At 39.6% G+C, this 21,947-nt stretch overlaps 1 protein-coding gene across 3 annotated transcripts in view; it reads right to left on the bottom strand.

Annotated features, from left to right (window-relative positions):
• The window catches only part of pps (protein partner of snf), a 424,574-nt gene extending 405,398 nt beyond the window's left edge, over positions 1–19,176 (bottom strand). For all 3 annotated transcript variants that reach the window (XM_071664264.1, XM_071664265.1, XM_071664266.1), the window contains exons 1-2: positions 19,027–19,176; positions 4,884–5,022 (exon numbers count right to left, since the gene is read on the bottom strand). In XM_071664264.1, coding sequence (XP_071520365.1) covers positions 4,884–5,022 — 139 coding nt within the window. In that variant the 5' untranslated portion in view covers positions 19,027–19,176. The remainder of the gene's footprint in view (positions 1–4,883; positions 5,023–19,026) is intronic.
• Positions 19,177–21,947: the final 2,771 nt, after the last annotated feature.

Raw genomic sequence — 21,947 nt, 5'->3', positions numbered from 1 at the left:
TGACTTGTCCCACAACCCTACTGTACCTAATAACCTTGCTCTTATTCACATTTACTTTTAACTTTCTTCTTTCACACACTTTACCAAACTCAGTCACCAGCTTCTGCAGTTTCTCACATGAATCAGCCACCAGCGCTGTATCATCAGCAAACAACAACTGACTCACTTCCCAAGCTCTCTCATCCCCAACAGACTTCATACTTGCCCCTCTTTCCAAAACTCTTGCATTCACCTCCCTAACAACCCCATCCATAAACAAATTAAACAACCATGGAGACATCACACACCCCTGCCACAAACCTACATTCACTGAGAACCAATCACTTTCCTCTCTTCCTACACGTACACATGCCTTACATCCTCGATAAAAACTTTTCACTGCTTCTAACAACTTGCCTCGCACACCATATATTCTTAATACCTTCCACAGAGCATCTCTATCAACTCTATCATATGCCTTCTCCAGATCCATAAATGCTACATACAAATCCATTTGCTTTTCTAAGTATTTCTCACATACATTCTTCAAAGCAAACACCTGATCCACACATCCTCTACCACTTCTGAAACCACACTGCTCTTCCCCAACCTGATGCTCTGTACATGCCTTCACCCTCTCAATCAATACCCTCCCATATAATTTGCCAGGAATACTCAACAAACTTATACCTCTGTAATTTGAGCACTCACTCTTATCCCCTTTGCCTTTGTACAATGGCACTATGCACGCATTCCGCTAATCCTCAGGCACCTCACCATGAGTCATACATACATTAAATAACCTTACCAACCAGTCAACCATACAGTCACCCCCTTTTTTAATAAATTCCACTGCAATACCATCCAAACCTGCTGCCTTGCCGGCTTTCATCTTCCGCAAAGCTTTTACTACCTCTTCTCTGTTTACCAAATCATTTTCCCTAACCCTCGCACTTTGCACACCACCTCGACCAAAACACCCTATATCTGCCACTCTATCATCAAACACATTCAACAAACCTTCAAAATACTCACTCCATCTCCTTCTCACATCACCACTACTTGTTATCACCTCCCCATTTGCGCCCTTCACTGCAGTTCCCATTTGCTCCCTTGTCTTACGCACTTTATTTACCTCCTTCCAGAACATCTTTTTATTCTCCCTAAAATTTAATGAGATGTGTGGAAATAAAAAGAGCGTGGTTGAGAGAGCAGAAGAGGGTGTTTTGAAATGGTTTGGTCACATGGAGAGAATGAGTGAGGAAAGATTGACCAAGAGGATATATGTGTCGGAGGTGGAGGGAACGAGGAGAAGAGGGAGACCAAATTGGAGGTGGAAAGATGGAGTGAAAAAGATTTTGTGTGATCGGGGCCTGAACATGCAGGAGGGTGAAAGGAGGGCAAGGAATAGAGTGAATTGGAGCGATGTGGTATACCAGGGTTGACGTGCTGTCAGTGGATTGAATCAAGGCATGTGAAGCGTCTGGGGTAAACCATGGAAAGCTGTGTAGGTATGTATATTTGCGTGTGTGGACGTATGTATATACATGTGTATGGGGGTGGGTTGGGCCATTTCTTTCGTCTGTTTCCTTGCGCTACCTCGCAAACGCGGGAGACAGCGACAAAGCAAAAAAAAAAAAAAATATATATATATATGTTCATTTTATCCATTTATTATACTTTGTCGCTGTCTCCTGCATTAGCGAGGTAAAGCAAGGAAAATGATAAAAGAATGGCCCAACCCACCCACAAAAACTAAAATAGTACCTATATAGGAGCAATGGTGAACCAACACCGCAGCATAGGGCAAGTGGGTAAAATTTTAAAGATAGCCTTGCAAAGTTTATACATAAGATCACTTTCAACTCAACTCTGTCAAGTAAGGATGCAGAACAAAAAAATACCAGATGTGAAAGCAGTGCTCCATACAAATACAAATCAATCCTTTGTATAAATAAAGCAACTATTAGTAAAATAGAAATCATAACATCTAAACAGGATTCCTAGTTTCTTAAGAAGCACCCTTGGCTACTTCTGTAGTAAAGTGGGGTTTTCAAGACAGAATGGACACTACAGTAATACCAAATATGTTCATCACGTCAAGAGGTAGAATTACAGAACCAATGATGAAGAGGAAAGGTGTGAGAAATTTTCAATAAAGAAATGGGCAGAAACTGGGTCTTGGGGGAATTAAACTTAACTAGATTTCATCTGAGGGACACTGCTGTTGATGGAGAAAGGAGTAGAGGCTGATCCATCAAGGCACCACAGAGACAGAGCAGCCCAGGAGGAAGCTATACATAAGGTAGCAAAATAAGGGACGGAAGCCTAAAGATGGGAGCTTAGAGATGAGACCCCAAAGCCAAACCCTGTCAAAAGCTTAGGATATATTGAGGGCAACTACACAGATTTCCCCAAAGCTTTCAGGGTTGATAACCAGACATTAATAAAATAGGAAAGATTATCATCTGTGGATCTTGCCTTAAGGAAGCAGCACTAGTGATGAAAGAGAAGACTGTAAGATTCAAGATGTCTGAGGATATGGAAGTAGAGGAGGGGTTCAAAGACTTTGGAAATGGTAGATATCAAAGAAACAGGACGACAGTTTGAGAGGTTAGAATGGTCAAGCTTCTCAAAAGATGGGATGTACCAATGCATGCTTCCAAGAAGAAGGGAAAGTTCTGTTTTTAAACAGAAACTGAGCAGACAAGCAAGCACAAGTTCAAATTCAGATACACACTTTTCAGTAAACAGGGACGGATGCCATTAGGACCACAAGCCTTGCTTATGTCCAGAGAGTGAATCACTTTCTAGACAGCTCAAAGAGTTTAAGGGAAGATGTATAGGAATAGAAAGAGGAGCATCTGGGGGTGAAGGATTGTTAGAGTCAACCAAGGTCGAGTTAGCACAGTAACAGAAACCATAGAAACTTGCTTCGTCAATGGGAAGGACAGCTACAGTAATGTCAGAACAGAAAAGTGGGAGGAACAACAGAAACTGTTAGTGATGCCCTAAGCTAGAGACCAGAAAGATCTACCAGCAAATGAGGAGGTTTTAACACACTTAGAATAATGGAAACTTTGCCTCATGGATAATGTATTTGCATTGCTTATGGGCAGTAATAAATGCTGAATGGGAACAGGAGGAAGGAGAGTTTTCCATGCTCAATATGCCTGATCCCTTGCCAAATTAGCCACAGAACTGAAACAGTTGAACCATGATATGGAAGAAGAGGTTGTCTTGGAGCAAGAATGGATAAATGCTTCCACTCCAGCAACAATAACCTCTGCTATGGGTCTGGAGGGGACAGATGCATCACCAAGTAAGAGAGTAATTTACCCAAGGAAAGTCAGAAACAAATTTTTGTAAGTTATTCCAGTGAGCTTTGTTGAGGTGCCAATATTTATGCTCAAAAGAAGCTGCTGGAGGGGGAAATGCTGTTAAAATAGATACATTTATAAGAGTGTAGTCAGATAACCAATTGGGGGCAACTGTACAGTTACAGTGCAAAGAATTGGAGGTGAAAAAATATCCAAAATATTAGGAGAGTGGTCACAGCAGTCAGGAATATGGGTGGGCTGGGAGACAATTTGCTCTATATCACTGAGAATGGAGAACATGAGGGGTTCAATACCCCAACCATCTGTATGAGAAATCAACAATTTCCTATGGTGTGCTCTGAAATCCCCTAGGTGGAGGAAAGATCCTGGCTTATGGATAAGAGGATGCTACAATCTCATGGCAAGAGTTTAAGATAGTCGATGAATGATAGCCAATTTGTAGAATGAGGAAATCAGTAGGTGAAACAAATGAAAAATTTGGTAGATGGAGACAGGCCTCAAGCCTGATAACATCAAAGTTTGAGGACTCAAGGTCCTTGAGGCATAAAACTGGTGTGGTGATGGAATAAGCAAAGGCACTACCTTTGAACTGGAATCATGGGTGAAGATTGTGGGTGGATATGAAAATGAGGCTAATGAGAATATCATTAGACAAGTGGATCTCTGAGAGAAGTAAGATATTAGGAGAGGTATTACACAGATGGTGTTCAACAGATGAAAGGTTACTTGAGCGACCACAAATGTTTCTTATAATAAACAGAAAAAGGGGCAGATCTATCAAAGAGGTTACATAAAAAACAAAACAAAATGCAAGGTTAAAATGGATGTGCTCAAATGTAATGAGAGAGGTGAATGAACTGCTGATATCATACATGCCCTTGGACTTCACAGACTATTTGTGACACTGAAGAGAAGACCAAGGAGAATGCCAAGAAAGGACATATACAAAAAACTAGATCATTCTGCAAAGCACTCTTGATTGCTTTAGTTCTGTTGTTGCTAATATTCATGCTAGCAAAAAAAAAAGTATGTGATCCCTTGTTGTTTGCTCAAAGTAAATGATATTGTAAGTTTCCCATCATGTCTTTTCTCATTATATTTTTCCCCCTTTGATCTTAATCTCTCCTGCAGTATTGTCTTCCTGCTCATTTGTTGACATTTGCTGACTCATCCATCTTCATCTCTTTTGTGCTAACATCAAGAGATAAACAATACACTAAGGATTTTCCCCAATCCAATGTAGGGCATATGAACAAGCACATCAGGGCCATAACTCCCCCACTCCCTCTCATGTTATGTGGGTACATGGCACCCTATGAATTTTTCCCACTGCTATAACTGCTTGGGACATGAAGCACTTCTGCATACCAAGGGCAAGAGGTGTCCAAACACCATAAACTGCATATATAGGGGTACAGTCCCCTAAGGGTTAAGAACCAGCCTCCCCTACAGTAGGAATCTGTAAAAAATAATATTAATGCAAGAGACATACAGTGAATTTAAATCCTAAAATATGTATTCTAAAGTCGTTCAATTTCAGATACATCACAACTAAAAACTTACCAAGCAAGTTTTGTAATTCATCGCCATCTAAAGACACATTGCCAGTTTCGTTGTTCACTATGATGATTACTGTTTTCCCAGAACTTGTGATCCCTGGAGCCGAAACATCAGAACAATCTTTCACAAACGAACTTGCCATCTGTAAAGAAACCAAATTCAAACAAACTTTGTGATTAGTTGAAGATAACCATAACAAATACATCAATCTTATTATCCCACCTAAACTTTCTTTGAAAAAAAAAAAATCTTCAAGAAAACAATTATGAAGCCTCACCATTTAGCCATGTATATAGCATCAAGTTTAGCAAGAAACTCAACTCTTTCCTTACTCAATGCTACAGCTCTGAATAGTCAACTGTTCATAAAAAATGCTGAAATCTAAACCTGCAAACTTGCAATCAGAGGCATTCTGATAAAAAAAGTCCTTCCTATACAAATGGAAGTAAAAATTACTTAAGCTGCAGGAGTTCCTGGCAAAGTGGTCCTACAGCAGAAGCTAAAACACAAAACTTCAGAATGATTCACACATGAACAATGCATATTCCTTCTTTTGGAAAATCAAAAATGAGAGGGGAGGATATATACCCTCCCTGCTCTCTCCTCTTTTAGTCGCCTTCTATGACACACAGGGAATACGTGGGAAGTATTCTTTCTCCCCTATCCCCTGGGATAAACTCCTGAAACAGGAGTGGTGGGAGTATGTGATAGAGTGTAAGAAAGTAAACTCTAGATTGATTGTGGGTAAAACTGAAAGTGGGTGGAGAAAGATGGGTGATTATTGGTGCATATGCACCTGGGTATAAGAAAGATCATGAGAGGCAAGTGTTTTGGGAGTAGCTTAGTGAGTGTGCTAGTAGTTTTAATGCACGAGACTGGGTTATAGTGATGGGTTATTTGAATGCAAAGGTGAGTAATGTAGCAGTTGAGGGAATAATTGGTGTACATGGGGTGTTCAGTGTCGTAAATGGAAATGGTGAAGAGCTTGTAGATTTATGTGCTGAAAAAGGACTACTGACTGGGAATACCTGGTTTAAAAAGAGAGATATACACAAGTATACGTATGAAAGTAGAAGAGATGGCAAGAGAGCGTTATTGGATTACGTGTTAATAGATAGGCACATGAAAGGGGGACTTTTGGATGTTAATGTGCTGAGAGGTGCAACTGGAGGGATATCTGATCATTATCTTGTGGAGGCAAAGGTGAAGATTTGTAGAGGTTTTCAGAGAAGAAGAGAGAATGTTGGGTTAAAGAGAGTGATGAGAGTACGTGAGCTTGGGAATGAGACTTGTGTGAGGAAGTACCAGGAGAGACTGAGTACAGAATGGAAAAAAGTGAGAAAAAAGAATGTAAGGGGAGTGGGGGAGGAATGGGATGTATTTAAGGAAGCAGTGACGGCTTGTGCAAAAGATGCTTCTGGCATGAGAAGCGTGGGAAGTGGGCAGATTAGAAAGGGTAGTAATTGGAGGGTGAAGAAGTAAGATTATTAGTGAAAGAGAAGAGAGAGGCATTTGAACAATTTTTGCAGGGAAATAATGCAAATGACTGGGAGATGCATTTAAGACATAGGCAGGAGGTCAAGACAAAGGTGGAAGAGGTGAAAAAGAGGGCAAATGAGAGTTGGGGTAAGAGAGTATCATTAAATTTTAGGGAGAATAAAAAGATGTTTTGGAAGGAGGTAAATAAAGTGCGTAAGACAAGGGAATGAACGGGAACTTCAGTGAAGGGTTCTAACGGGGAGCTGATAACAAGTAGTGGTGATGTGAGAAGGAGATGGAGTGAGTATTTTTTAGGTTTGTTGAATGTGTTTGATGATAGAGTGGCAGATATAGGGTGTTTTGGTCGAGGTGGTGTGCAAAGTAAGAGGGTTAGGGAAAATGATTTGGCAAACAGAGAAGAGGTAGTAAAAGCTTTGCAGAAGATGAAAGCTGGCAAAACAGTGGGTTTGGATGGTATTGCAGTGGAATTTTTTAAAAAAGGGGGTGACTGTATAGTTGACTGGTTGATAAGGTTATTTAATGTATGTATGACTCATGGTTAGGTCCCTGAGGATTGGTGAAATGCTTGCATATTGCCATTGTACAAAGGCAAAGGGGATAAAAGTGAGTGCTCAAATTACAGAGGTATAAGTTTGCTGAGTATTCCTGGGAAATTATATGGGAAGGTATTGATTGAGAGGGTGAAGGCATGTACAGAGCATCGGAATGGGGAAGAGCAGTGTGGTTTCAGAAGTGGTAGAGGATGTGTGGATCAGGTGTTTTCTTTGAAGAATTTATGTGAGAAATACTTAGAAAAGCAAATGGATTTGTATGTAGCATTTATGGATCTGGAGAAGGCATATGATAGAGTTGATAGAAATGCTCTGTTGAAGGTATTAAGATTATATGGTGTGGGAGTCAAGTTGTTAGAAGCAGTGAAAAGTTTTTATCGAGGATGTAAGGCATGTGTATGTGTAGGTAGAGAGGAAAGTCAATGTTGGTTTGTGGCAGGGGTGTGTAACGTGTCCATGGTTCTTTAATTTGTTTATGGATGGGGTTGTTAGGGAGGTGAATGCAAGATTTTCGAAAGAGGGGCAGGTATGCAGTCTGTTGTGGATGAGAGAGCTTGGGAAGTAGAGTCAGTTGTTGTTCGCTGATGATACAGCGCTGGTGGCTGATTCGTATGAGAAACTGAAGAAGCTGGTGACTGAGTTTGGTAAAGTGTGTGAAAGAAGAAAGCTGAGAGTAAATGTGAATAAGAGCAAGGTTATTAGGTACTAGGGTTCAGGGACAAGCCAATTGGGAGATGTGTTTGAATGGAGAAAAACTGGAGGAAAAGAAGTGTTTTAGATATCTGGGAGTCGATTTGGTAGCGGATGGAACCATGGAAGCAGAAGTGAATCATAGGGTGGGGGAGGGGGCGAAAGTTCTGGGAGCCTTGAAGAATGTGTGGAAGTCGAGAACATTATCTCGGAAAGCAAAAATGGTTATGTTTGAAGGAATAGTGGTTCCAACAATATTGTAAGGTTGCGAGGCGTGGGCTATAGATAGAGTTGTGCGGAGTAGGGTGGATGTGCTGGATATGAGATGCTTGAGGACAATATGTGGTGTGAGGTGGTTACCTACAAATTGACTTGTCCCTCAACCCTATTGTACCTAATAACATTGCTCATATTCACATTTACTCTCAGCTTTCTTCTTTTACACACTTTACCAAACTCAGTCACCAGCTTCTGCAGTTTCTCACCCAAATCAGCCACCAGCGCTGTATCATCAGCGAACAACAACCGACTCACCTCCCAAGCCCTCTCATCCACAACAGACTGCATACTTGCCCCTCTCTCCAAAACTCTTGCATTCACATCCCAAACAACCCTATCCATAAGCAAATTAAACAACCATGGAGACATCTCACACCCATGCTGCAAACCGACATTCACTGAGAACTAATCACTTTCCTCTCTTCCTGTTCATCCACATGCCTCCCACACCATATATTCTTAATATCTTCCACAGAGCATCTCTATCAACTCTATATATCATATGCCTTCTCCAGATCCATAAATGCTACATACAAATCCATTTCTTTTTCTGAGTATTTCTCACATACATCCTTCAAAGCAAACACCTGATCCATGAATCCTCTAAAACTTCTGAAACCACACTTCTCTTCCCCAATCTGATGCTCTGTAAATGCTTTCACCCTCTCAATCGATACCCTCCCGTATAATTTCCCAGGAATACTTAAACTTATAACTCTGTAATTTGAGCACTCACCTTTATCCCCTTTGCCTTTGTACAATGGCACTACGAATGCATTCCGCCAATCCTTAGGCACTTCACCATGAGCGAAAATCCTGGGAGCCTTGAAGAATGTGTGGAAGTCGAGAACATTATCTCAGAAAGCAAAAATGGGTATGCTTGAAGGAATAGTGGTTCCAACAATGTTGTATGGTTGCGATGCGTGGGCTATGGATAGAGTTGTGCGCAGGAGGATGGATGTGCTGGAAATGAGATGTTTGACGACAATGTGTGGTGTGAGGTGGTTTGATCGAGTAAGTAACGTAAGGTTAAGAGAGATGTGTGGAAATAAAAAGAGCGTGGTTGAGAGAGCAGAAGAGGGTGTTTTGAAATGGTTTGGGCACATGGAGAGGATGAGTGAGGAAAGATTGACCAAGAGGATATATGTGTCGGAGGTGGAGGGAACAAGGAGAAGAGGGAGACCAAATTGGAGGTGGAAAGATGGAGTGAAAAAGATTTTGTGTGATTGGGGCCTGAACATGCAGGAGGGTGAAAGGAGGGCAAGGAATAGAGTGAATTGGATCGATGTGGTATACCGGGGTTGACGTGCTGTCAGTGGACTGAATCAGGGCATGTGAAGCGTCTGGGGTAAACCATGGAAAGCTGTGTAGGTATGTATATTTGCATGTGTGGACGTATGTATATACATGTGTATGGGGGTGGGTTGGGCCATTTCTTTCGTCTGTTTCCTTGCACTACCTTGCAAACGCGGGAGACAGCGGCAAAAAAAAAAAAAAAAAAAAAAAAATAAAATAAAATAAAATATATATATATATATATATATATATATATATATATATATATATATATATATATATATATATATATATATATATATATATTTTATTTTATTTTATTTTTTTTTTTTTTTAAATCGGGAACCATTGCAACACAAACCTCGCCAGGTGGTAGAGTTTCCCGCAGTGTATCGAGACAGACTTCCCCAGAACTTCTTTTTAAAGGGGAAGTAAATGTTTATAGTTGTGTTACTGGAGTGATAGTTTTCATACATGGTGTTTTGACAAGAAAATAGTGAAATTGGAGAAAAATGTAGCTTAGACATTGAAGCTTATTGATACAGTGGTTAAATGGATGAGAACTGCTATTGACGTTTGTGTAAATAAATTATACATTTCCTTTTTCCATAGCCAGAGGTTGAACCATTATGTGACATTCATTTTTTCATTCATTTCAAGCTAGAAGTTTCAGTTTTCTAAATTGTTTCTTACATTTTTCATATGTATATATATATGTATGTGTGTGTGTGTGTATATGTGCGTATGTATGTGTATGTGTATATATATATGTATATTATCCCTGGGGATAGGGGTGAAAGAATACTTCCCACGTATTCCTCGCGTGTCGTAGAAAGCGACTAGAGGGGACGGGAGCGGGGGGCCAGAAATCCTCCCCTCCTTGTATTAACTTTCTAAAATGGGAAACAGAAGGAGTCACGCGGGGAGTGCTCATCCTCCTCGAAGGCTCAGACTGGGGTGTCTAAATGTGTGTGGATGTAACCAAGATGTGAAAAAAGGAGAGATAGGTAGTATGTTTGAGGAAAGGAACCTGGATGTTTTGGCTCTGAGTGAAACGAAGCTCAAGGGTAAAGGGGAAGAGTGGTTTGGGAATGTCTGGGGAGTAAAGTCAGGGGTTAGTGAGAGGACAAGAGCAAGGGAAGGAGTAGCAATACTCCTGAAACAGGAGTTGTGGGAGTATGTGATAGAATGTAAGAAAGTAAATTCTCGATTAATATGGGTAAAACTGAAAGTTGATGGAGAGAGGTGGGTGATTATTGGTGCATATGCACCCGGGCATGAGAAGAAAGATCATGAGAGGCAAGTGTTTTGGGAGCAGCTGAATGAGTGTGTTAGTGGTTTTGATGCACGAGACCGGGTTATAGTGATGGGTGATTTGAATGCAAAGGTGAGTAATGTGGCAGTTGAGGGAATAATTGGTATACATGGGGTGTTCAGTGTTGTAAATGGAAATGGTGAAGAGCTTGTAGATTTATGTGCTGAAAAAGGACTGATGATTGGGAATACCTGGTTTAAAAAGCGCGATATACATAAGTATACTTATGTAAGTAGGAGAGATGGCCAGAGAGCATTATTGGATTACGTGTTAATTGACAGGCGTGCGAAAGAGAGACTTTTGGATGTTAATGTGCTGAGAGGTGCAACTGGAGGGATGTCTGATCATTATCTTGTGGAGGCTAAAGTGAAGATTTGTATGGGTTTTCGGAAAAGAAGAGTGAATGTTGGGGTGAAGAGGGTGGTGAGAGTAAGTGAGCTTGGGAAGGAGACCTGTGTGAGGAAGTACCAGGAGAGACTGAGTACAGAATGGAAAAAGGTGAGAGCAATGGAAGTAAGGGGAGTGGGGGAGGAATGGGATGTATTTAGGGAATCAGTGATGGATTGCGCAAAAGATGCTTGTGGCATGAGAAGAGTGGGAGGTGGGTTGATTAGAAAGGGTAGTGAGTGGTGGGATGAAGAAGTAAGAGTATTAGTGAAAGAGAAGAGAGAGGCATTTGGACGATTTTTGCAGGGAAAAAATGCAATTGAGTGGGAGATGTATAAAAGAAAGAGACAGGAGGTCAAGAGAAAGGTGCAAGAGGTGAAAAATAGGGCAAATGAGATTTGGGGTGAGAGAGTATCATTAAATTTTAGGGAGAATAAAAAGATGTTCTGGAAGGAGGTAAATAAAGTGCGTAAGACAAGGGAGCAAATGGGAACTTCAGTGAAGGGCGCAAATGGGGAGGTGATAACAAGTAGTGGTGATGTGAGAAGGAGATGGAGTGAGTATTTTGAAGGTTTGTTGAATGTGTTTGATGATAGAGTGGCAGATATAGGGTGTTTTGGTCGAGGTGGTGTGCAAAGTGAGAGGGTTAGGGAAAATGATTTGTTAAACAGAGAAGAGGTAGTGAAAGCTTTGCGGAAGATGAAAGCCGGCAAGGCAGCAAGTTTGGATGGTATTGCAGTGGAATTTATTAAAAAAGGGGGTGACTGTATTGTTGACTGGTTGGTAAGGTTATTTAATGTATGTATGACTCATGGTGAGGTGCCTGAGGATTGGCAGAATGCGTGCATAGTGCCATTGTACAAAGGCAAAGGGGATAAGAGTGAGTGCTCAAATTACAGAGGTATAAGTTTGTTGAGTATTCCTGTTAAATTATATGGGAGGGTATTGATTGAGAGGGTGAAGGCATGTACAGAGCATCAGATTGGGGAAGAGCAGTGTGGTTTCAGAAGTGGTAGAGGATGTGTGGATCAGGTGTTTGCTTTGAAGAATGTATGTGAGAAATACTTAGAAAAGCAAATGGATTTGTATGTAGCATTTATGGATCTGGAGAAGGCATATGATAGAGTTGATAGAGATGCTCTGTGGAAGGTATTAAGAATATATGGTGTAGGAGGAAAGTTGTTAGAAGCAGTGAAAAGTTTTTATCGAGGATGTAAGGCATGTGTACGTGTAGGAAGAGAGGAAAGTGATTGGTTCTCAGTGAATGTAGGTTTGTGGCAGGGGTGTGTGATGTCTCCATGGTTGTTTAATTTTGTTTATGGATGGGGTTGTTAGGGAGGTAAATGCAAGAGTTTTGGAAAGAGGGGCAAGTATGAAGTCTGTTGGGGATGAGAGAGCTTGGGAAGTGAGTCAGTTGTTGTTCGCTGATGATACAGCGCTGGTGGCTGATTCATGTGAGAAACTGCAGAAGCTGGTGACTGAGTTTGGTAAAGTGTGTGGAAGAAGAAAGTTAAGAGTAAATGTGAATAAGAGCAAGGTTATTAGATACAGTAGGGTTGAGGGTCAAGTCAATTGGGAGGTGAGTTTGAATGGAGAAAAACTGGAGGAAGTGAAGTGTTTTAGATATCTGGGAGTGGATCTGGCAGCGGATGGAAACATGGAAGCGGAAGTGGATCATAGGGTGGGGGAGGGGGCAAAAATTCTGGGGGCCTTGAAGAATGTGTGGAAGTCGAGAACATTATCTCGGAAAGCAAAAATGGGTATGTTTGAAGGAATAGTGGTTCCAACAATGTTGTATGGTTGCGAGGCGTGGGCTATGGATAGAGTTGTGCGCAGGAGGATGGATGTGCTGGAAATGAGATGTTTGAGGACAATGTGTGGTGTGAGGTGGTTTGATCGAGTGAGTAACGTAAGGGTAAGAGAGATGTGTGGAAATAAAAAGAGCATGGTTGAGAGAGCAGAAGAGGGTGTTTTGAAGTGGTTTGGGCACATGGAGAGAATGAGTGAGGAAAGATTGACCAAGAGGATATATGTGTCGGAGGTGGAGGGAACGAGGAGAAGAGGGAGACCAAATTGGAGGTGGAAAGATGGAGTGAAAAAGATTTTGTGTGATCGGGGCCTGAACATGCAGGAGGGTGAAAGGAGGGCAAGGAATAGAGTGAATTGGAGCGATGTGGTATACCGGGGTTGACGTGCTGTCAGTGGATTGAATCAAGGCATGTGAAGCGTCTGGGGTAAACCATGGAAAGCTGTGTAGGTATGTATATTTGCATGTGTGGACGTATGTATATACATGTGTATGGGGGTGGGTTGGGCCATTTCTTTCGTCTGTTTCCTTGCGCTACCTCGCAAACGCGGGAGACAGCGACAAAGTATAATAAAAAAAAAAATATAATATATATATATATATATATATATATATATATATATATATATATATATTTTTGCTTTGTCGCTGTCTCCCGCGTTTGCGAGGTAGCGCAAGGAAACAGACGAAAGAAATGGCCCAACCCACCCCCCATACACATGTATATACATACGTCCACACGCGAATATACATACCTACACAGCTTTCCATGGTTTACCCCAGACGCTTCACATGCCTTGATTCAATCCACTGACAGCACGTCAACCCTGGTATACCACATCGCTCCAATTCACTCTATTCCTTGCCCTCCTTTCACCCTCCTGCATGTTCAGGCCCCGATCACACAAAATCTTTTTCACTCCATCTTTCCACCTCCAATTTGGTCTCCCTCTTCTCCTCGTTCCCTCCACCTCCGACACATATATCCTCTTGGTCAATCTTTCCTCACTCATTCTCTCCATGTGACCAAACCACTTCAAAACACCCTCTTCTGCTCTCTCAACCACGCTCTTTTTATTTCCACACATCTCCCTTACCCTTACGTTACTCACTCGATCAAACCACCTCACACCACACATTGTCCTCAAACATCTCATTTCCAGCACATCCATCCTCCTGCGCACAACTCTATCCATAGTCCACGCCTCGCAACCATACAACATTGTTGGAACCACTATTCCTTCAAACATACCCATTTTTGCTTTCCGAGATAATGTTCTCGACTTCCACACATTCTTCAAGGCTCCCAGAATTTTCGCCCCCTCCCCCACCCTATGATCCACTTCCGCTTCCATGGTTCCATCCGCTGCCAGATCCACTCCCAGATATCTAAAACACTTCACTTCCTCCAGTTTTTCTCCATTCAAACTCACCTCCCAATTGACTTGACCCTCAACCCTACTGTACCTAATAACCTTGCTCTTATTCACATTTACTCTTAACTTTCTTCTTTCACACACTTTACCAAACTCAGTCACCAGCTTCTGTAGTTTCTCACATGAATCAGCAACCAGCGCTGTATCATCAGCGAACAACAACTGACTCACTTCCCAAGCTCTCTCATCCCCAACAGACTTCATACATATATATATATATATATATATATATATATATATATATATATATATATATATATATATATCTTTCTTTCATACTATTCGCCATTTCCCGCATTAGCGAGGTAGCGTTAAGAACAGAGGACTGGGCCTTTTAGGGAATATCCTCACCTGGCCCCCTTCTCTGTTCCTTCTTTTGGAAAATTAAAAAAAAAAAAAATTGACAACCCCCTCCCCCTGCATGTGCTCAAGGTAGAGCTAGGAAAAGACAACAAAGGCCTCATTCGTTTACACTCAGTCTCTAGCTGTCATGTATAAAGCACCGCAACCACAGCTCCCTTCCCACATCCAGGCCCCACAAAACTTTCCAATGGTTTACCCCAGACGCTTCACATGCCCTGGTTGAATCCATTGACAGCACGTCAACCCCAGTATACCACCTTGTTTAAATTCACTCTATTCCTTTCAAGCCTTTCACCCTCCTGCATGTTCAGACCCCGATCGCTAAAAATGTTTTTCACTCCATCTTTCCACCTCCAATTTGGTCTCCCACTTCTCCTTGTTCCCTCCACCTCTGACACATGCATCCTCTTTGTTAATCTTTTCTCACTCATTCTCTCCATGAGACCAAACCTTTTCAAAACACCCTCTTCTGCTCTCTCAACCACACTGTTTTTATTACCACACATCTCTCTTACCATTTCATTACTCCAACCGTATAACATTGTTGGAACTACTATTTCTTCAAACATACTCATTTTTGCTCTCTGAGATAATGTTCTTGCATTGCACACATTTTTCACTGCTCCCAGAACTTTCGCCCCTTCCCACACCCTGTGACTCACTTCTGCTTCCATGTTTCCATCCACTGCCAAATCCACTCCCAGATATCTAAAACACTTCACTTCCTCCAGTTTTTCTTCAAACTTACCTCCCAATTGACTTGTCCCTCAACCCTACTGTACCTAATAACCTTGCTCTTATTCACATTTATTTTCAGCTTTCTTCTTTCACACACACTTTACCAAACTTAGTCACCAGCTTCTATAGTTTCATACCTGAATCAGCCACCAGCACTGTATCATCAGCGAACAACAAATGACTCACTTCCCAAGCACTCTCATCCACAACAGACTGCATACTTGCCCCTCTCTCCAAAACTCCTGCATTCATCTCCCTAACAACCCCATCCATAAACAAATTAAACAACAATGGAGACATTACGCGCCCCTGCCACAAACCAACATATATATAGCATTAATGGGATAGACTTGATCAGGGCCTAAGCTACCTGTGCCATCACAGCTAAGATTAATAAGATTAACAAATAGCAACATAAATTCACTAAATTATTAACTTGAAAAAAAATGGAGTTATTCTTATATCACCTGCATTGCTGCTGGAAGGTTTATTTGCCAAGTGTGTTTAATTTCTCCAATAAAATGCAACCATTATGATAGTTAATACGAAACATGACATACATCTTTGGTATATTTTGTAAGATGGATTAAAGTAGATTTTGGCCTCCTAGGTTCCGCTGATTTGTACTTAAATTTCAATGATTCTCAACCCATTCAACTTGATCATCACAGCACAGCCATTCTATCACTTTTTTGGGGGGATAAATTATTGCTGCTGTAATACAGTAAATAAATAGGATACACTGTTATCTGTTCTATCCAAGGTAAAATTACTAAACATGGAAGCTCATTTTCTACAATTATCATATGTGTTCTCTTATGGAATTGTTGCCACTGCAAAAATTTAAGTGAAATTTTTTTTCATTATTTTAACTGACTTTCAATATCAAATAAATCATCAGCAGCAGACTTATGAGCCAGAGGAAAAATGTGGGGTTAAATAAAGGCCTATTATCAAAAAAATAAAAAAATGCCTATTCTAATGCAACTGATGCCATGGGGGTTTTACTGTACTCGTGAAATTGTACTATTATCAACAAATATATTCTATATGGCCTTGCCATAATCTATTTGGGTTGTAAGGAAACCGGTGAGTTCAGATATGTATGGATTTTGAGAAATCTGATCCCTAAATTTATGCAGACATCCAAATTTACCCATTCTTTTTTTTAATTCAGATTCAAGCATAACAATGCAAGACAGCATTCAGTCCCTAAATTTAAGCAGACATCCAAATTTACCCATTCTTTTTTTTAATTCAGATTCAAGCATAACAATGCAAGACAGCATTCAGTGGAATGCATATATAAAATTAATTAGGCATTTTAGACCCTATAGGTAGATTTTCAGTAAGTCTCAATAAGAGATGCCAGTTTTTTCAGTATGATACCTTAGTTTGTCTTTAATGAAATCACTGTTCTGAATGTAAAACAATAAGAGTCTGGGATTTCACTCCACTACCCTTTAAAACTACCTTTGGATATTATCAGCTCATTAGTGGCAGGGTCACGAGGAATACGAAAAATATAGGATCAAATAATAATACTGTAAAATGTGGACATCAAAAAATATGCACTTTTAATATCTAAAAATTGTATTTGCAAAGAAATTCTAGATGACTTTTTGAGTATTCTTGTGAAAAACATACACAATATTCTTTTCTTCCCTATGTATGTTTAGTTGGGTATCTATACACGGTGCAGGTGCCTAAAGAGATATAAAAATTTGACCCTGAGTGGAAGAGACCTCATAAGGATTGCTCTGAGCCACAAATTTATGCAGACATACGAAGTCATTCAACATATTCACCAATCTCAGATTAAGCCAGATTCAAATGTTGTGACACATGGTGCCATTCACTAGAATGCGAAAATAAAAAGGAATAATGGACATTACCACACTCTAGAGCTGATTTTTTTTCTTTATATTACAGCTTCGTTTGTTCTATTTATCAGCAAATGAACTAAATATAGAATATGAAAAAGCACTGGATAAGTATCTTCAGTCAGCTGCCTACATGGTGGTCACTTTTCAAATGTCCTCGCATTATGCTTGAGAACATGAAAATATGACACTTGAATGAAATAAGCGTCCCTCCTGTTTATTAACAAATTGCCAGATTTGACTAAATGTTTTACAGATGCATCAAATACACTAACCACTACTGATTTTGAGAGCTTTATTCAAAATTTCCCTCTACCTGAAAGCCCTGCCCACTTCATGAAAACTTAAAAATTGATGGAATTACTTGCTGCAACTAATATTCCTCACTCACCATCACCTTTACAAATTGCAAAAGTGCCAAGTACAATTCCTTAATTTCTATCAACTAGAAAGGTCGAGCGCATTTCTAGAAAATAACCATGTTATCTTGTATTACAGCTTCATCCAGTTTGACTATCAACAAATTCATCAAATCTATAGAATCCAACAAGCTATCAAATTAATACTTTTTGTCAGTCATCTGCAGGACACTCGGTTACCTAATGTCTTCATGTTGTATGATGACAGAAAATGACTTTGGGATGCCATGGATATCCCTTTTGTTAATTTCCTATTTGATGGAATTGGACACTAGTATTATGAACACATTATTAACACTCAACACTAGTATTATGAACACATTATCAACACTCAACACTAGTATTATGAACACAATATTAACACTCAACACTAGTATTATGAACACATTATTAACACTCAACACTAGTGTTATGAACACATTATTAACACTCAACACTAGTATTATGAACACATTATTAACACTCAACACTAGTATTATGAACACATTATTAACACTCAACACTAGTATTATGAACACATTATTAACACTCAACACTAGTATTATGAACACATTATTAACACTCAACACTAGTATTATGAACACATTATTAACACTCAACACTAGTATTATGAACACATTATTAACACTCAACACTAGTATTATGAACACATTATTAACACTCTCAACTGTTCATTTTTTCGCTTTTACCCCACAATTTCTCTCTACCTCTAAGTCCTGCCCTGAAGAATTTCAAGGTAATGGAGTTGGAAGGGTTACACCTAAAATCACATAATTATAAGTACTATGCACTTCGTACTGAAACTAATAATACCAATTCCATTATGTATCATCATCTAGTATATATACATCCATATTCCAAAACTTTACTCCATCCAAATTTCTGTGATGCCCCAAAGTGGAACTTGACTTTTCCATTGAACTATAACCAGTCCTGGAGCATTAGATCCCCTAACGCATACCAAGGTAAATTCCCATACGTTTAGATGATTCCTAACAATTCTTCTACATTTACATCAATTCTACATTTTCCCAAGTTGTCATACCCTTCACTACTGATTCATCACAGTCAATAGAGAAAAAACAAAACAGCAAATCAAGTTTCTTATCTTAGTCATGACCACAGAGGACAGTCAATATGTGTCAAGTGATAATCCAGTTATTTTTGTAGTTACACTGCAGGTAGAACTTTACTACCTTCAAACAATAACATACTACTTTGTCAACAACAATAGTCAGTCAAAATATACTTTGGCCTGTCCTACATAATATCTATACTTTACGGATATTTCATTTGACAACAGGCCGTGCAATATTTCAGTGCGTATATTGACCCAAGTAATGGCAAGTTAAGTGATCATGAAGCCTTTTCATCCTTACAGAGTTAATAAAAGAAGAAACTAAAAGTATACACACGCGTCATTAACTAACTAGTACGGATTTTCCTGCGTAAACAATACTCAAACTACTTATTACTACTCACCTTCTTATCTTAGAGTATACAGAAATATTTTTGAACCCCATCAAAACTCAGTCATGGCTCCTCTACAACAAAAGAGGCATCATATTTCAGTTGTTTATCCTTAGCGACCCTAGGCAGCCATCATGTCCTGGTGCGCATCTCCCACTGAGCAACGTTTGCTGGAACAAGTGAGCCACGCCGCCCGCCCCTCCTCTGTTTACCACACTTCACCTCATTTGTAAAGTTTGCTGGAAGGTCAACCAAATGCGTCTGAGACAACCTCGAGAGCTGAAAACAGATGACCCACAACTTGTGGATGACAGTATTCTAATCATCACGAACAATACCATTATACAATAAAGCAATGATGCATTAACGCGACTTCAGACTGTCTGTCAGGCTAACTTCATTAACCCCATTTACATGTGTCATGGGGTGCCTCAACTACATTAAACCCTCTGAAAATCCTAGATATCTTCAATTTTCGCCCATTGTGCTTAAAAGAAGCACTAACACCGCTTTTTCAGAATGGCGTCTTACTTCTTTTCCTACTTATAGTTACTTGATTGTTCAGTGTCTTCATTCATACAACCTCCACTCTCCACTTACAAAATACTTTCACTTTATTTGGTCTCTTGTTATTGATTTACCTTCATCATCTTGAATATCCTTAGCCGTAATCAATTTACAGCTTAATTCTATTGTACTTCGGGAAGTCTTGCCTTTACAATGGCACTTCCTTTTCCCAGTTACCGTATCAAATTTACTGAACTCTGGTCTACTATGTATAGTTATTCTAAAGTTATATTTGATGTTATCTTTCTTCCTGTCTTCTCTCTCTTTCGCAACTCCTAAAATTTCCTTCCCAGTTTAGAGTTGTTTGATTATCTTACTTTGTTCTAAATACGATTGTTATAATTCTGGCTCCCTTCTCACCTCTTAATATTCCAGACACCAATAAAATATTGTAAGTCTTCCCCCTTTGCCCTGCATTAATCACAAATTTCACATCAGATAATCTATTTATGAAATTCAGGGATAGATTATTAGTTATACAGTTGTACAATATAACAAATAATGGTCTATTATCATCTACTTTTTCTTTTATATTTTCCATTATGGCTTCTGAGAGGAATTTTATCATGGGGCCAAAGTTTCTTTCGGGTCGCCTTCCCTTCTCCATTCGTCATCCTGTCTTTTATCTACTACAGTTTTATACCATGAGTAGTGTCCACTTCACACGTGCTTTAAGAATATGTTGGCTCACATAAAATATGGAGGTTGCTAGTCTTCAATATATGAAAACTGTTCGAGATCCCACAAGAATCCCGGGCCCCTTTTGGTCCCCCGAGCCGTCTTCCATTGACGATAATTTCCAAGCTCTTTTTCATGTCCTATCTGCGCTCTATTTAATTTATATTCTAATTCTTGATTTTGTTTTCATATATTCATAGTCATCTCGAGAAGTTTATAGTCTATCTTTGTTTTCTGGGGATAGTTTAATGTTGCTATTAACAACTTATTCTTTTTCCGCTATCATTTCCTGTCCTGTTCTTCTAAGTAATGAGTGTCATGTTCATTCATTATATATAATCATCATATTATCTGTTCTATAATTCTTGATCCCACCAGTTACGTCACACATTGTTCCTCTTAATGTGGTGGCCTCATGTATATTTTGGTGCTCCTCATTTGTCAAAGTATAGTATTTCTCTACTTAGTATAGTAACTGTTACGTAACTGTTTCAGACTTAGTATAGAAAATTATATGTAAGGTATATAAAATGGTTGGTAATGCGATACTTTCCTAAAAATTCTTACTGATCAAAATTTTCATTACAGCTTTGCGCAATGACAACCTTAGTAAGTTAGCCATTAGTTTTGCTTTTTGTACGACATTCACTAATTTCCTCAACAGTTTCTTGTGTTATCTGTCATAATTCACAAATATTTAACATATTGATTTACTTATGTCTTTAATACTCTCAGGTAGTTCTTCCGTACTGAATATACTGAACGTACCAATACTTTCCGCGGTCCATATGCACCTTTCTAATGTTAGCTGAGACGGCACGGGTAGTTGATCACACACACACGGGAGACAGCGACAAAGTATAATAAAAAAAAAAAAAATATATATATATATATATATATATATATATATACATATATATATATATATATATATATATATATATATATATATATATATATATATATATATATATATATATATATACATCGTTCTTTCATACTATTCGCCATTTCCCGCATTAGCGAGGTAGCATTAAGAACAGAGGACTGGGCCTTTGAGGGAACAACCTCACCTGGCCCCCTTCTCTGTTCCTTCTTTAGGGAAACAAAAAACGAGAGGGGAGGATTTCCAGCCAAAAGCTCCCTTCCCTTTTAGTCGCCTTCTACGACACGCAGGGAATACGTGGGAAGTATTCTTTCTTCCCTATCCCCAGGGATAATATATATCTTTCTTTCATACTATTCGCCATTTCCCGCGTTAGCGAAGCAGCGTTAAGCACAGAGGACTGGGCCTTTGAGGGAATATCCTCACCTGTCCCCCCTTCTCTGTTCCTTCTTTTGGAAAATTAAACAAAAAAAAAAAAAAAGAGAGAGGGGAGGATTTCCAGCCACACTCTCCCTCTCCTTTTATATAAAAGGAGTGTGCTTGAAAGAGCAGAAGAGGGGTGTTTTGAAATGGTTTGGTCACATAGAGAAAGAGTGAGGAAAGATTGACAAAGAGGATATATGTGTCAGAGGTGGAGGGAACGAGAAGTGGGAGACCAAATTGGAGGTGGAAAGATGGAGTGAAAAAGGTTTTGAGTGATCGGGATCTGAACATGCAGGAGGGTGAAAGGCGGGCAAGGAATAGAGTGAATTGCAATGATGTGGTATACCGGGGTCGACGTGCTGTCAATGGATTGAATCAG

This window comes from Panulirus ornatus, chromosome 8 (genome assembly GCF_036320965.1).
Source record: "Panulirus ornatus isolate Po-2019 chromosome 8, ASM3632096v1, whole genome shotgun sequence".
Taxonomy (NCBI): Eukaryota; Metazoa; Arthropoda; class Malacostraca; order Decapoda; family Palinuridae; genus Panulirus; species Panulirus ornatus.
The sequence above is the reverse complement of the archived record's forward strand: the minus strand, read 5'-3'. Positions and strand labels throughout refer to the sequence as shown.